A 17,372-nucleotide genomic window follows, 5' to 3' on the forward strand; every position below is an offset into this window, starting at 1 on the left:
CTTTATCCAGCGGTCGTAGAATAATAGATGATTTGATAAATGGATTAAAGCGATAACAAAAAGTCATGACATTTAGTACACTGTCGTTTTTCATTAAGAATATCACAGCTATCGATTCATCAAGTTACAGAAGTCTTATGTTAAATTCTTTTCTAACATAACTCTTAGTAATTATATAATAAAAAATAAGATTTAAATATTAGAATATCAAAAAGATAAATAAATAAATAGATAAAAATAACGTTCAAATATTAAGATTGTAAGTTTTTGAGGTTTACATCTTCGCTTAGAAATAAATGAACATGACAGTATTAGCACGTTTTCGAAAAATAAATTCTCAAGCAAGGAAATTTTATAAAGAAATATATAATAACAAATAAAAATTGATCAAACCCTTTATTCAGCCACGATATTTTCTGTGTACGACATACGTTTGGCATAACATTATTTCAAAAATTGGCTGGCTAGCTACCAATTAACCAGTCGCGTATGTAGTCCTTCAAGGACAACTAGTAATATTTATTTACATTTAATATTTTAAATTGATTAACATAAAATTGTTTGGATCTTTTACAAAACTTCAGCAGTATTTAACTGGTGATAATTTTCAAGCATACACAATTATACAAATATGTCGTTAAGTGTTTCCACTAACTTTGGCCTGATCAGTGAATATCTACATTGCAATTAGGTCATGTTTCTATACATATGTATTATACATTTTACATTAGGATATATAGGCATCTTTCTCAAATGTTTTTGTGTATGTGATTATCTATGATTGCATTAAATATGCACGTATTACTATTGTATTATGTGTGTGTGCGTGTGTGCACGTGCGCATATGTCTGTGTATGTGAATGTATGTATATACATATACATATATATATATATATATATATATATATATATATATATATATATATATATATATTATACATGTATGTATATATATTTATATATATATATAAACATATACACATACATATATATATACACGCATGTATATAAGTATATATATATATGTATATATATATATATATATATATATATATATATATATATATGTGTAAGTGTGTATATATATATATATATGCATACATGTGTATATGTATATATGTATACATGTACATGTATGTACGTGCATGTATGTAAATGTATGCATATACATATATGCATGTTTGTTTATGTATGTTTATATATATGTATGTATATATATATATATATATATATATATATATATATATATATATATATATATATACACACACACACACACACACACACACACACACACACACACACACACACACACACACACACATATATATATATATATATATATATATATATATATATATATATATATATATATATATATATATATATATATATATATACACATATATATACATATATATATGTAGGCATCTGTATGTGTGTGTGTGTATATATATATATATATATATAAATTCAAACATATTTATGTGCCCGAAGCTAGGAAATAGTATCCAGGATATAATGTAGAGTATATATTTGTAGATGAGCGGTTACTAAGAGCTTTGTGGACACAAGGTAAATCGTCGAGCTCAGTATATGTGACTTGAAAGGCAGGTCATTGTTAATCGTTGAATAACCAACAACGACCTATAAGGACCTACCGATCGGGCTGCATGTGGCTCAAAGTCATGGCAAATACCAAATGATTAGACTTGATTTTTGTATGTAGACATTAGCATTTACAAATGTTCATGTACAAATATATACATATGTTTATGTGTGTGTGTGCATGTGTATGTATTACGCATGTGTGCGCTGATGCGTATATGTGTGTTTGTTTGTGTGCATTATCTATATATATAAACATATATGTATTGTTGAATGTAAGTAAACGCACATCGTAATGTGGTGAAACTGCATCAAATGTTAGCATAAAGTTTCTCCACTTTCCCCACTTTCAATTCTTTTTCTCTCTCTGTCGCTCGCTCTCTCTCTCTTTATATATATATATAAATATATATATATAAACACACATACATATTTACACGTACATAGATGCATGCATGCATGCATCCATCCATCCATACAAACATACATACATACATACATGTATAGGAATATTCAGTTTCACGTCGATTAGGACATTATTTAAGTCTGTTGTGGCTGTTTTGTTGTTTTTTCTGGTTCTTTTTTCAGATTTAATGGCGCACTATCTTCAATCTGTCCATTTATTAAATTTAGCGGAGTATAGATTGGGCCTGTAACCAAGAATTTAGTTACAGTATGATTTGATAAAGGATTCATCATGTTAGATACACAATGAGTTTCATTTTTACATGATATGCAACATCTGCTGCCATTCACGTTGCAAGAAGGGACAATTTTTTCAGATAATTTAGGCGCCTTGCCATTACTTTTGTGACCACTGCAGAATTCTTTGCCTTTAACTTCAATTTTCAATGAAAGTGGTTCTGTTTGCTCAGGATAGAACTTATAAGGTGAACCATTTCTATTTGAAGACATCGATTTCATTTGCTCTTTACAGTGTTGTTGGCACCTCTCTCCATGATGTAAAGATTGCTTCATCATGTGACAATGTTGATGTTGATGTTGATGCTGGTTGTGTATATACTGCTGCCTATGTTTGAATTCTTGTTCTTGGTGTTGCTGGTAATGTTGTTTCTGATGTGATTGCTTGCGTTGCTGCTTATGTTGATGTAAATTGTGTTGATGTTGCTGGTGATGGTGTTGCAGTTGTTCCATTACTTGTTCTTTTTCTTGTGTTTTCAAATATTCTTTTTGTAATTCTTCTTGTCGTTCCAAAAGACTTTTCTGGTGTTCACAAAGATGGTCTGTCTGTTGCACTATTCTTGATCGATATTGTTGTTTTAGTTTTTGTTCAGCTGTTCTTTGTGATTTCACTAACTGAGGTTGTGGTACATGAACTGGCGGTACTCGAATTAATGTAGGCTTTGGCAAGGGTTTTGAAACAAGAGGCATCAGTGGTGGTAGGGATAGGTTTTTTAGATTTGTAGATGTTTGATGTGATGTTAAAGGAACAGTTGTTGGCGTCACTTGCATTGTTTCAGTTATATGGCATTGTTTTGAGAGTTTACTGTTCTTTCGTGAAGATGCCCTGCTTTGATGCTCCTGGTTTCGTTCTTGTACAGTCGGCAACGGAGTAGGAAGCGAAGCAGGCAAAGGTGAAAGGTGTGGGGATCGAACTGGTGATAGGTGTGTGGAAGGCATACACAGCTGATCAGGAGAGGATATGGACAATTTTTCAGATGAATGGACAAGCATTTTATCATTTGGTTGCAGAAACAATTGATCAGGTGACGCGACTGGACTCTGGTCGGGTGATGGCATAGGAGATTGTTGAGGGGATGCTGGCTGTAGTTGCTGAGGGGATGCATGCTGTAAGAACTTGGGAGATATCTGTTCTTGGTGTTTGGGAGATGCTTGCTGCAAACATGTTGAGGATTGCTGCAAGAATCTAGTAGATGACTGGTGCATATGTCTTGGAGATGACTGTTGCACATGTCTGGGAGATGTTTGCTGGACATGTCTGGGAGATGATTGTTTTATATGTCGAGAAGATGACTGCATGTGTTTTGGTGAAGACTGTTGCATATGTCTGGGAGATGACTGCTGTATGTGTCTGGGTGATGATTGTTGTACATGTTTGGGAGACATTTGTTGAACATGTCTGGGGGAAGTTTGCTGTAAATGTCCTGGAGGTGATTGCCGTATATTTCTGGGGGATGACTGTTGTAAATGTCGAGAAGATGTCTGCTCAAAACGTTTTGGTGATGCTCTTTGTAGCTGTTGTGGTAAATCTCGTGGCAAGCTTTGTGGAGAGTCCCATTGCAAATGATGAGCTGACTCTAATTGCATATGATGGGAGGATATTTGTTGAATATGTTGAGGTGATTTTGCTTGTACAAGTCTTGGTGATTCTTTTTTCACCTTTAGAGGTGATCTTTGCTGCATGTTGTGACATAGTAATTGTTGAACCGGTTGAGAACTTTCTTGTATTTTATGAGGTGATTCATGTTGAAAATGTTGGTATGATTTGTCATCGAAATGTTGAGGTAAATCCTGTTCTAAATGTTGTCGTGGAGAAAGCTTCATATGTTGTACTGACTTTTGTTGCATGAGCAATGGACATTCCTGTTGCATCTTTTCTTGGGTATATGGTGACTCTGGTTCCATATATGGAGAAGGTTTGGATTCAATGGGCTGAACAGTCTTTTGCTGAGCAGTTTCAGGTACACATTGCTGAAAACCTTGAGACGAGTCAATTTGATTGGGAACAGGCAAGTTTTGCTGAATTGTCGCAGGTGAATCTTGTTGAACTGGTACAGGTGAGTCTTGGTGAACAGCCTCCAAAGAATTTTCATGAACAGTTTCAGGTGAATTTTGCTGCATGCTTTTTGGTGTATCTTGTGATTGTAGTGGGTTGTGTTGTATTGTTCCATGGGAAATCTGATGGACGTGTTCAGGGGAAACTGTTGGGATATGTTCTGAAGAATCTTGTACGTTAGGTTTAGATGCATCTTTGTGTATGCGATCTGGTAAATCTTGTTGCGTGTGCTCTAAGGAATCTTTGGGGGACTGTTCTAGTGAGTCTTGCTGTACCTTGTCACGTGTATCTTGCTGAATAGACTCAGGAGAACCTTGTTGCATGGTTTCTTGTATTTCTTGTTGGGGTTGTTCTGTTATGCCTTGCTGAATGTCTTGAGATAATTCTTGCTCGGAGTTTTCTTGTAGAATGTGTTCAGGAGAGTTTTGTCGGATGTGTTCAGGTAAATGTGGTTGGACGTCTTCAGTTAAGACTTGTGGGATGTGTTCAGGTGAGTTTTGTTGAATATGGCCAGGTAAATCTGGTTGAGTCGGTTCAGGAGAATCTTGCTGGCTGTGTTCAGGAGTTCCTTGTTGGATGTGTTCAGGAGTTCCTTGTTGGATGTGTTCAGGAGTGTCTTGTTGGATGTGTTCAGGAGTGTCTTGTTGGATGTGTTTAGAAGCGTTTTCTTGGATATGTTCTGGAGTGTCTTGTTGAATGTGTTCAGGAGTGTCTTGTTGGATTTGTTCAAGAGAGTTTTCTTGGATGTGTTCAGGAGAGTTTTCTTGGATGTGTTCAGGAGTATCTTGATGAATTTGTTCTGGAGAGTTTTGTTGAGTGTGTTCAGGAGAGCTTTGTTGGATATGTTCAGGAGAGCTTTGTTGGATGTGTTCAGGAGAATCTTGTTGAGGCTGTTCCAGAGAGTCATGCTGAATCTGTTCAGGAGAGTCTTCTTGCATATGTTCAAGATAGTCTTCTTTCATGTGTTCAGTAGACTCGCGTTGGATAGTTTCAGGAGATTCTTGCTCGATGTCTTCTGGTGGCTGATCTTGCACATGTTCACATGAATGCTGAGGCACATTTTCAGGTAAATCTTCTTGCATGTCTTCAACTAAATCTTGCTGAAGATGTTCTAGTGAAACCTGTTCAATGTGTCTTGGAGAATCTTGTGGAATATGTTCTGATACTATCTGTTCACAGTTTCTAGTAGAGTCTGGTTGCATCTCTACTGATAGATCCTGCTGGGTGTGTTCATTTATGTTCGGTAATATACTTTTAGTTGATTCATTTAGCACAGTCTCTAAAGAATTTGCTTCTGGGGTTTTTGATATCGTTTGCTGTAAATATTGGGAAGAAGCAGGTAACAATGGTAGAGGTGATACTGATTCTCCCTTGGGAGGATTTATTGTCTCTGAATTATTGTTTTGAATATTTTCTTCTTCATGATTTAATTCAGCGAATGTGACTGATTTGTGAATGGTTTCATCTATGCCCTTACAGCATTCAGGAACGGACACTTCTTCATTTAAATTTGTTACCATTTCTATTTTTCGTTTCTTAATTGGTTCATATGAAACTGAATAAAATAATCGAAGTGGACCTTTCTGGTAATAGAAAAAAATATTAAATAATTTGTGAATAAATAGATAACAATTATAGGAATAGTAAATTAAGTATTATAATTCAGAGAAATCGGGAATGAAAGTAAAAATGCAATACAATAAACTTATTTGGTGGAAGAGCCATTTAGTTATTTAAAATTATACAAAACTCGATACATTCACTTCTAGCTAATTTCTTGAAGTATCAAATCTTTTATTACACTTCTGTGACCAGGTCATTTACACTACTGTTTTAAGTTCGATGAATTGTTTAACCAGCTTGTAGAGGAGTTGTGTCAGTGACCATGTCATAGAAGTGCGACGAAAATGTTGAAACCTCAAGAAATAAATGAAACTGAATATAACAGATTTTGTGTAGCCTATCCACGTAATTGCTTCAGCTTTATATTACGATCTCATATCAAGTGACTTTGCTAGATAAATACAACACTGAAAAATCACTTACCCTTTTCCACATGTAAATATAAGCGATGTCTATTAATGTGTAAGTGTCAACAAGAGGCTCATCCGTGTGATAAATTTCAATCTAAGCGTAGGAAAAGAAAGGCAACTTAGTTGTAATTCTTAATTGCAATTAGAACAATAAGACGTAATAAGTGGTAATTTTACTAATGGACTCTATTCAATAAATTTAATTTGTGAGAATGAAAATTTACATTATTTTTATGTTACAACAAAAGTTTTTTTTTTTTTTTTGTAAACATGCCTTTAATATACATACATATGATATAATACTGATACATTTATAAACATGCATTTATACATGTCTTACAAGAGAAAACGACCCTAATGCGGTACAGACATATTGAATATAGCACAGGTAAATTGTAAACTTGTTTTTATACATATAGTGTGTAACAAGAGAAGACGTTACTGTCTTCTGAATCAGGACTGATATATTTATAAACATGTTTTTATACATATTATGTGTTGCCATAAAAGGCACGAGAATTACTCTAATATTATACTGTATTATATACGTACCTTTATAGATATAATATGATACTATAAAATATTTAGTATTTAGAAGCTAATCGTATATAGCTGTTGAAAGCTAACATCAAAAAATTCTCAGACCAAGCTACTTTAGGTGATATATTAAATGAATGAATGTCTATGGCGGTAATAATGCGGCATGTACAATATCTAGGATGCAGAAATAATTCTTAAATTCATTTTTACTAAAATTACAGAACGTTGAGAGGTTCTGAAAAAAATCAAAAACCAGACCTGGTATTTTTCAGGAAGAGAATGCTTTATTCGAATAAATCTTTTGATATGCTTAACTGGAAACGTAGCAGGACATGACAGAAATCGGCGGTCTTCGGGCTAAGAAAAGAGAAATACACCAATATATTTTAACGAGCTGGTTCAAAATATCGTTAGGATTATAAAACACAAATAAAAATAGGAAGATTCGATTAGAAAGACAGAAAGATGGGGCTGGAGTGGAAGATAAAATAGAAATAAAGAAAATCATAGGAATGTAAACCGGCCATATTCAGCCCCAAATTTTCTACTTGTTTTATGTTCAAACTGGCCAGATCTGGCTTCTCACACCGACTTAACAATGTCATTGTGAAAATCAACAATCACAACTCCAAGACAATGCATGATTCATTCAAATCAATGTATTACATTTGACAGAGTAATCAGAAAAGTTGTGGAAGCTGTAGTGCTATCAAGAGACACATAATACCGAAGCGGGTAAAGGAAATGTTTGCATTAACAGAAATTTGCAGATAGAGATTAAAAAAAAGCTACTTTTTCGAATATTTCCCTATATTTCATACAGAAAATTTATAAGTGATCTTTTGCAACTCCTGTATGCAATTGTGCGATCCATTACCAAAGTGTAACTACAGGTAAAAGCATGATGGGAGACACTTCAACATTTTTTCCCTCGGATGAAATTCCTGGTTATAATTGAATATGTCTCAACAATCTCGAAAGTTGTTGACTGTCAAAGTGTTCCTACAACACGAAACTATCTGCATTAAGGAAATTGATCCATTATTGAACTAGGTATTACGAACTGAAGAGTAGAAGGACGGAGAAATGAACCAGTTCCTATTTCAGTTGCAAGCAGATAAACTGCATCAATTCGGTCAGCTGCGATTATTCTCGTGTAACATTCGCGACTTCTTGTGCCAAAATAAAAATTTTCCCCGCTGTTTTGGAGCCTGTGTCTTAAATTGTTGGCAGTTGTCGCGAGTGAAAGGTGTACGATATTCGATGGGTTTTAAATCCCTGGTTGGAGTGAAATGCTACAAACATTTGGTAAGGGAACAAGTCTATACAATAACTAAGTTATAAAAAGAACACAAAATTGGTCAATAAAATATTTAATTGTATGTTAGTGATTAAACACTTAGAACTTTTAAGGCAATAATTCTTGCCATTAACGATAAATTTTCAATGCATGCTTATATATATACATATATATATATATATATATATATATATATATATATATATATATATATATATATATATATATATATATATATATATATATATATGCATATAGGTGTGTGTGTGTGCGTGTGTGAGTGCGTGTTTGTGTGTGCATATATCTTACCTGTCTAGTATCTGAGAGAGGATCAAAGTCCACATCAGGAGGTTGCCCGCTGCAAAATAAATCAATGTGTTTCAATGAGAGAAGAAAATTGGTCTTCTAGAAATTATTTAATAAACAGCTGCTTATAAATTAAAGAAAATATACATGAAAGATAAACTCTTATTTTGCCTTGCTATCTCTACATACATACATACATACATTCATACATACATACTTACATACATACATAGATACATACATGCAAAATAGCTTGTTGTTGATGTTGAAATTCCAATGAAGGAGATAGGATCTAGATTAGAAAGCGATTCTTTCTCTATTGGCAAGAAATCTTGAAATAAACTGAATAATGACATACATACATATGTATATATATATATTTATGTATGTATATATTTATATATTTATGTGTGTGTGTGTGTGTGTGTGTTGTGTGTGTGTGTGTGTGTGTGTGTGTGTGTGTGTGTGTGTGTGTGTGTGTGTGTGTGTGTGTGTGTGCAAAGAGAAAAACAACTAGTTTTAAATCTCCGAGCGAGAAATATGTAGGAACAGTACCATACAGTAAAGACTATTTGCCAACGCAACCTAACAGTCCTACACAGGACGATGTTACTATTTGTTAGCACCAGGAAAACATTTTTTCCAGCTTTTTTCCGACACATGATCTGGGCCCGTATACTGTGGGCAATGGAATCTACCGCTCCATTTCTAGCCGGAGCGATACCTGAAGATCAATGGTTTCTGGGTAATTTTCCTTCGTTGGTAAAGGACAACCGCCGGCTAGAGATAGTAGCCACTCGCTCTTGCTCACAGTATATACTTTTAAAGCGACACATTGTTACTGATCTTGTAAAGAGAAAAACAACTAGTTTTAAATCTCTAAGTGAGAAATATATCGTAACAGTACCGTACAGTAAAGTCTATTTGCTAACGCAACGTGACAGTACTGCGTAAGACAATGCTACTACATTTAACCGTAGGAAAACATCTTTTCCAGCTGGCTACCGACACATGATCTATGTCTGTATACTGAGAGCAAGGGAGTCTAACGCGAGTGGCTGCTATCTCTAACCGGTGGTTGTCCTGTACAGACGAAGGGAAATTACCCAGAAACCATTGGTCTACAGGTATCGCTACGGGTAGAAAGGGAGCGGTAAAATCGCTTGCTCACAGTATACGGACACAGATCATGTGTCGGTAGCCAGCTGGAAAAGATGTTTTCCTGGGGCTAAAATGTAGTAATATCGTCCTGTTGGCAAATAGATTTTACTATACATATACATACACACACACACACACACACACACACACACACACACACACACACACACACACATATATATATATATATATATATATATATATATATATATATATATATATATATATATATATATATATATATATATATTATATATATATATCAATGTAAGATCCAAGGATCGAGGTGTAGGAAGAAAGTATGCTTCAAGTAATCCGTAGAAAATATGAAACACAACTTTCAGGAACAATAGCGCTTTACTGTGGATTTTTCCCTTATCGAAGGGAAAAAATTATTCTACATTTCATGCTTGGCAGCCAGTTTTGCCAGGTATGCGAATAAAAATCCAAGCGTTAAGGAATGGAGGAGATAAAATTCAGATTACAAAAGTTTCATAGCGAGCAGAACCTCGGTTGTGGTAAATATCCAAGCGAAGTGTATTTACCACTATCGCGGTTCCGCTCGCTATGAAATATATGTAACACGGATTTTATCTTCTCCATTCCTTAACTCTTGAGTATATGTGTGTGTGTGTGTGTGTGTGTGTGTGTGTGTGCGTGCGCGCCAGTGTGGGGATCTCAGTGATCATGGTTATCAACTCAGTCGCACGCCAGTGTATATTTGGCTGACATGGTACTTAGGGAGAATACTGAAGAATATTTCTTGTCTCTCCCGGTCAGTAGGTCAGTTACAGTGATCCTAACTTTGTTAAATGATCGTAGGTTTCTCAGTCGCTCCAATTTCTGTACATACCACAGATACATCTTTCGATAATTCATGAAACCCGACGAGATGGCCAGTAATAAAGTATTTTAAACAGCAAACAGTTATAAAATATCACATCATATCTAATACATTGCGTGCGAATAAATTACCATTCTAATAAAGCATGCGTAGATGAATTGAATGAATTGAACCGACGTCTATGTTATATTAATCTTCATTTATTCTACATACATATTGTATACACAAACACACACACATACATGTATATATATATATATATATATATATATATATATATATATATATATATATATATATATATATATAATATAGGATAAAATCTTTATAAGAATTTATGAAGTAGTCAGCGTGAAAAAAACCTCATAATGAAAAAAAATTCATCATTTTTTTCCATAAATATATATAATTTATATAAAGGGCATTAACTGTGTAGTAATGGCTCACGCTTCGATGGACTAAATAAGTAAAAAAAACTACCAAAAAATAAGCAACATATTTACCCTCGCTTTTAGTAAATATGTTGCTTATTTTTTGGTAGTTTTTGACTTATTTAGTCCCTCGAAGCGTGAGGCATTACTACACAGTTAATGCCCTTTATATAAATATATATATATATATATATATATATATATATATATATATCTTTCTCTTACACACGTATGCAAGTGTAGGTGTGTGTGCACATGTTTTCACATACATATGTACATGAGTATGCCTATATGACTCAAAATTTACATAATTAAGTGCCAAAATTATACTCAAATTAAGTATTAATTAAATATTACTGAAATGACATTTGAAAGTGAGAAAATTTTAGCGCAAACAATGTAGAAATAAAATATGGAAGTTATAACTTACTTTGGTGTGAGCTCGAGTGAGACACTAAATTGTTCATCATCAGTGTATATTATTCTTTCATCAGTCATTTCACCACAATCCTCACCAGTAGCTTCAACATAGTAATTTTCAATCTCTGGATAATGAAATAAATTATACTAAGTTACTTTAAGTTATCAAAGCTTGAAAGGTCATTTCTATTTTACTAATTGTTACAAATTTCAATGACTGCTATTTCAAACGAATTTAGCTCTTATCTTCCACCTATATTTTAATACACCAACCTTCTGAAACACTCTTATGGAATATTATTCATGCTGGACACCAAAAATTTATATCACTTCTTGATTTTATTACTTCTGTCTGCAATAATTAATATTACTGATGTTTTAACTTAAACTAATCACGAGACTCTACATTTATAGCGATAAAAGTAAGCTGTTATAATTACAGGTATATATGCATATGGGGGCAGATTAACATACAGTTCTACTCACATTTACGAACGCATACGCGCATGCACACGCACACGCGCACATACACAAGCATACGCGCACACACACACACACACACACACACACATACACACACATACACGCGCGCGCGTGCACTCACACACACACACACACACACGCACACATGTATAGCATTTTATAGATCTTTAACTGATTGCTACGTTTCGTGGTCTGGTGGTCACCGAGAAAAACTACGTGCGGATTTGAAAGAGCGGTACAAGCCGGGTACAGCGATGCAGCCTGCAAATTGAGACTTGGCAATAAGTTCAGTGAGGAATTTAGCGTACAGGTAAGTAAGTGTTCATCAAGGCTTGGTCTCTACCCCTTCTGTTTATTAAAGTTTTTCAAGTTATAACAAGTTTAAGACCAGCTGTCCTTGGAAACTCCTATGTGCTAATGACGTACTTTTTATAGCAGTAACAGCAGAAGACTGACAGAAGAAATTCTAGACGTAGAAGCAAAACCTAGAATTAGACTAAAATTTTAATGGATAGCAAAGAAAACAAGACTCTTATGTTATCCAGGATATGGCCATGTTCGTTCTGCAGTGTCTTCAATATGATCAGTAAAATCGCAAGAGGACTAGTGGAATCAAAGGCGAGTTAACAATGAATGATAACTTTATTTAAAGCAGATCTACCGGTGTATACATCAGTCAAATCATCAGCAAAACAAAAATTCTTTTTAATGTTGTGAAGGTTCTATAGATGTAGTTGATATCTCCTTTTTTTATTTTTTTATGCGCCCTTTTAAAGCCTAGCCAGGCTCATGGGCCCTGTTTCCCGGTTTCTATGGCGTATGTGTATTATGTATATTAATTAATATTAATTAAGTTCAGAGAGCTTCTTGCTGGCAGCAAGAAGTTTCTCTCTTTGAGAAAGGGTAAATTGCGCGTTGCTTGAGTAAGGACCGCTATGCTGTATCGCAAAATGCGGACACTGAATGCAGATGTGCAGAAAATAGAGAGAAAGAAAACATGCTCTCTTAATGTGAACTGTCGTTGTGCGTGGTGCAGATGAACTGAGAGTTAAACTGGGTATAAAAGGATTCAAATGCAGTGTGCAAAGGACACGGCTATGTTGGTACGGACATATAATATGTATGTATGTATGTATGTTAAAATATTAGCAAAAAAAGTAGGAAGAAAACCAATTTGAAGGAAGCTGAAAGAGGAATGCCAAGGTTGATATGGACAGAAACTGTGAAAGCTGATCTCAAGGTGCTGAGCCTCACGAACGAGATTAGTAAGGGACGCAACAGATAGCTGGGGAGTACATAGCCAACCCATACCAGTGGATGCACAGATGATTGTGTATGTATGCGAATGCACGAAGTTCCATATTTGGTCTCACTAGGGTATTTTGGTAGATGGAAACTGTTGAAGCTCGTCGGGCGGATTGTACTTGTAATTCTAAAAATACAGCTTTGTTACACTCACTGTGCCAAACTGATTCTGCTTGTGATTTACGTTAAGGGTACACGTGTCTGCGGAATGCTCAGCCAAAGTGCAGGTAATTCACTTGATCAAACAACTGATCCGCATCATCGAAAGCTAGAGATCCATCAACACCACCATCCATACAAACACCCACTCGTACACTATTTCTATCTATCTATCCATCTATCTATCTATCTATCTATCTGTCTGTCTGTCTGTCTGTCTGTCTGTCTGTCTGTCTGTCCGTCCGTCCGTCCGTCCATCCATCCATCCATCTATCTATCTATCTATCTATCTATCTATCTATCTATCTATCTATCTATCTATCTATCTATCTATCTCACACATATGTTTCCACACTAAGCCAGCGTTTACAACCAAAGGGATCGGCGTATAATTCAGAAACTAACGCGAAGAAAAATTCTGTAACTTCTAAATATGTTGATGAAATGTAAAATCTTCACATGTCACGCAATAAATCCTAAGCGTAAATGATACAACACAATAGTTGTGCAAACAAACACTAAGGAACATTTTCCCAAGTACATATGGAATTTAGGGATACCTGATTTTGGGCGCAATACAGAATGATAGGAAATAGCGTTCAAAGAAAGGACACTCGACTGATTGGCAAAACGTTTCCAAACAACCCCACAGATGTGCTACTTCTCTCTACCGTGTCTACCACTATTACAGTGGCCTTTGTTTATCGGAATATGCTGATCTCATTCCACCTCCACTCAGGTACTCCTAACTCATTCGTCTCTCCTTCTATCCTCACCTATATTGTGTCTAACAAGATCTTTCCATTCTTAATTTTCACGGGCACATTTTTATTGCCTCTCCAACGAGTCAAATCTTCAATATATGACATAGTGGTCTGGTATCATTTCTATTTGCTACTCCCTAAACTTCACTAATTTTCCCTACTATCCATGGTTTCTTATCTCTCCAAAATCATTTGCTCATCTATTTGTCAGCAGCTTCATGGTTGTCCTCGAACATTTGGCGTCTCTGTTCAGCTCTTTTCTCTCATCTAGCTAAGTTTTAGGTTTTACGCATCTTTCCTTTTAAGTGCTTTTTCTTTCGCCCGATGGTTGTTTTGCCTCTTTCCAGAACTGTTTTTTTTTTTTAATATTCACCCTTGCTCTCCAAGATACACACACATACGCGAGCGCGCGCTCTCACGTACATGCATACACACACACACACACATATATATATATATATATATATATATATATATATATATATGTATATATATATATATATGTATATATATATATATATATATATATATATATATATATATATATATATATATATATATATATATATATATATACGTATGTATGAATAATTTACATATATGCATGTAAATATGAATACACAGTCAAACACAGACATATGTGTGTGTGTGTATATGTATCTATCTGCCTCTCTCTCCCTCTCTCCTTCTCTCTCTCTCTCTCTCTCTCTCTCTATATATATATATATATATATATATATATATGCATATATATGTATATATGTATATATGTATATATTCATATACAAAGAATCAATTTCCATATATACGTATATGTAGAAATATATCTATCTATATGTGTGCGTGTGTGCGTGTGCGTGCGTGCTCGCGCATGTGTGTGTGTATGCACACGCTAACACACATATGCTCGTATATATTTTTGTAATATTTTCACATATCGTATCCTGGGTCAACCAAGACAAAAGCTTTAGCCATGCTGGGAACAACATTTCTAATTGTGTTTCATAGTCTAATTGTGTTTCATTTCTGTATTGTTTCTGGTGAAGTAGCGACTTCTTGTCGTAGTTAAAATGAAATATTTATCTCGACCAGTGCACCATAACCGATATGTGTGGTATACTGGTGTGCCATGCGACGATGCCGCAGTGTAACCTGAATATTATTTTTTCTCTTATACTTTTAGTTATATTTTTAGATCAGGTGTGACGTCGAATTTTGAATATGATATAAATGAACCGCAAATGTAAAAAGGTTGCGGAGCACTGACCTAGACGTTCTTTAAAACAACCACATCTACAACTTGCAAGTCTCTGAGGTTGTCTGGCAGTGGTATGAATAGTTGAGGTTTTAAAAAAACACACATGGTTTTTACTCCAGATGGATAAGACGGGATCTTTGGGCTTATGGAGCGCCATAAACAAATAACCTTATATATATATATATATATATATATATATATATATATATATATATATATATATATATATATATATATATTATATGTTATATATATATATTATATACAGTATATATATATATATATGTTATATACATATTTATTGTATATATTACATGTCATATATATATATATTATAGATATATCATATATATATATATATATATATATACATATATATATATATATATATATATACATATATATATATACATATATATATATACATATATATATATATATATATATATATATATATATATATATATATATATATATATATATATATAATATTTATAAATATATATAAATATATAAATTATATATATATATATATATATATATATTATATACAGTATATATATATGTTATATACATATTTATTGTATATATTACATGTCATATATATATATTATAGATATATCATATATATATATATGTATATACATATATATATATATATATATACATATATATATATACATATATATATATATACATATATATATATATACATATATATATATATATATATATATATATATATATATATATATATATATATATAATATTTATAAATATATATAAATATATAAATTATATATATATATATATATATATATATATATATATATATATATATATATATATATATATATATAGTAGTAACAGAGAAAGAGAAATTTCGTTCAACCTCACATGGTAAGTTGTAATATATATAAGAAATTTAAAAACACCTACATCCACTTTGTGTAGGCTCTTTGGGAGAATATTAAAAACTGCGAGTCTCTGAAACCCAGCCGGTTGCAGTAACTGTTCCTGAAGCGCGAAGGCATTGTTGGCATCTTTCGCTCTGCTCAATGTTGACCCGTTCTGGCATTTGTGTAGCTTTCAATGTCAAACTTTGGCACATTCTCTTGCAGGATCTTTCATATGTATATTACTGTATATATCTCCCACCTTGGGTCCAGGAAATATAGTCTTAGCTATTTCAGCCTTTCCCAGTAGCTGAGCTGTTGCATTGACACGATTTCTACGTGAAGCTTCGCAGGATTGCTTCAAGGTCCACTGTTAATTTTACACTGTTGGGTGACCATTGCTGGGAGCAATAATACAGGCGGCTGAGGATGAATGTCCTCCAGGGGATCATCATAGTTTCCTTCTCTCTGGTTCTTAAGATTCTCAGGATCCATCAAGCCAGCCGCCTGCACTTTGTTGCCATCTTGGTAATATGTACTTGGAAAAAGGTACCATAACTCATATCGATACCCATATCCCGCACTGATTTAGGCTCTGGGATTGTAATATCCTGTGGGCCAGTGTACCCTGTAAGTTTCACATTCAGTGTCGGGTGCTGTTAGCTCAGGGTATGGGAATTTCCAGCATTAAACTGCATATTATAGTCCTCAGCCCATCTGCAAAATTGAGTCCAACTCCTACTGCAGGTGTGCAACATCGCTGGGGTTCTGTATTTTCTGCGAGACTTTCATATCGTTTGCATATCTAGCAAGTGTAGTTATCGGGGCAGCTGATGGCATATCTGAAAGGGCCACTATGAAAAATTGTGGTCCCAAGACAATGCCCTGTGGAACAACTATCAATATTTGTTGTTTTTTTTTGTTTTTCTTTTGTGGTGGCTCCATTGGTCACTACTGCTTGGCTTCTATCTTTCAGAAAGTCATGTTACCACTCTCTCAGTTTTCCAGTTATGCCGAGATTACGCAGCTTGTGACATATCATACCATGATCTACTTTATCAAAAGCTTTTGCAAAGTGAAGGTATATTACGTCCACATTTGACTTG

At 34.0% G+C, this 17,372-nt stretch overlaps 1 protein-coding gene across 1 annotated transcript in view; it reads right to left on the reverse strand.

Moving 5' to 3' along the window:
• Positions 1-2,006: 2,006 nt before the first annotated feature.
• The window catches only part of LOC106879594 (uncharacterized), a 219,963-nt gene continuing 204,597 nt past the window's right edge, over positions 2,007-17,372 (reverse strand). The window contains exons 6-10 of the mRNA XM_052970203.2: positions 11,412-11,526; positions 8,549-8,597; positions 7,198-7,296; positions 6,413-6,493; positions 2,007-5,949 (exon numbers count right to left, since the gene is read on the reverse strand). Of these exons, the coding sequence (XP_052826163.1) occupies positions 2,149-5,949; positions 6,413-6,493; positions 7,198-7,296; positions 8,549-8,597; positions 11,412-11,526 (4,145 nt within the window). The 3' untranslated portion in view covers positions 2,007-2,148. The remainder of the gene's footprint in view (positions 5,950-6,412; positions 6,494-7,197; positions 7,297-8,548; positions 8,598-11,411; positions 11,527-17,372) is intronic.

The sequence above is a fragment of the Octopus bimaculoides genome, chromosome 8, assembly GCF_046866305.1.
Source record: "Octopus bimaculoides isolate indiv1 chromosome 8, ASM4686630v1, whole genome shotgun sequence".
Taxonomy (NCBI): domain Eukaryota; kingdom Metazoa; phylum Mollusca; class Cephalopoda; order Octopoda; family Octopodidae; genus Octopus; species Octopus bimaculoides.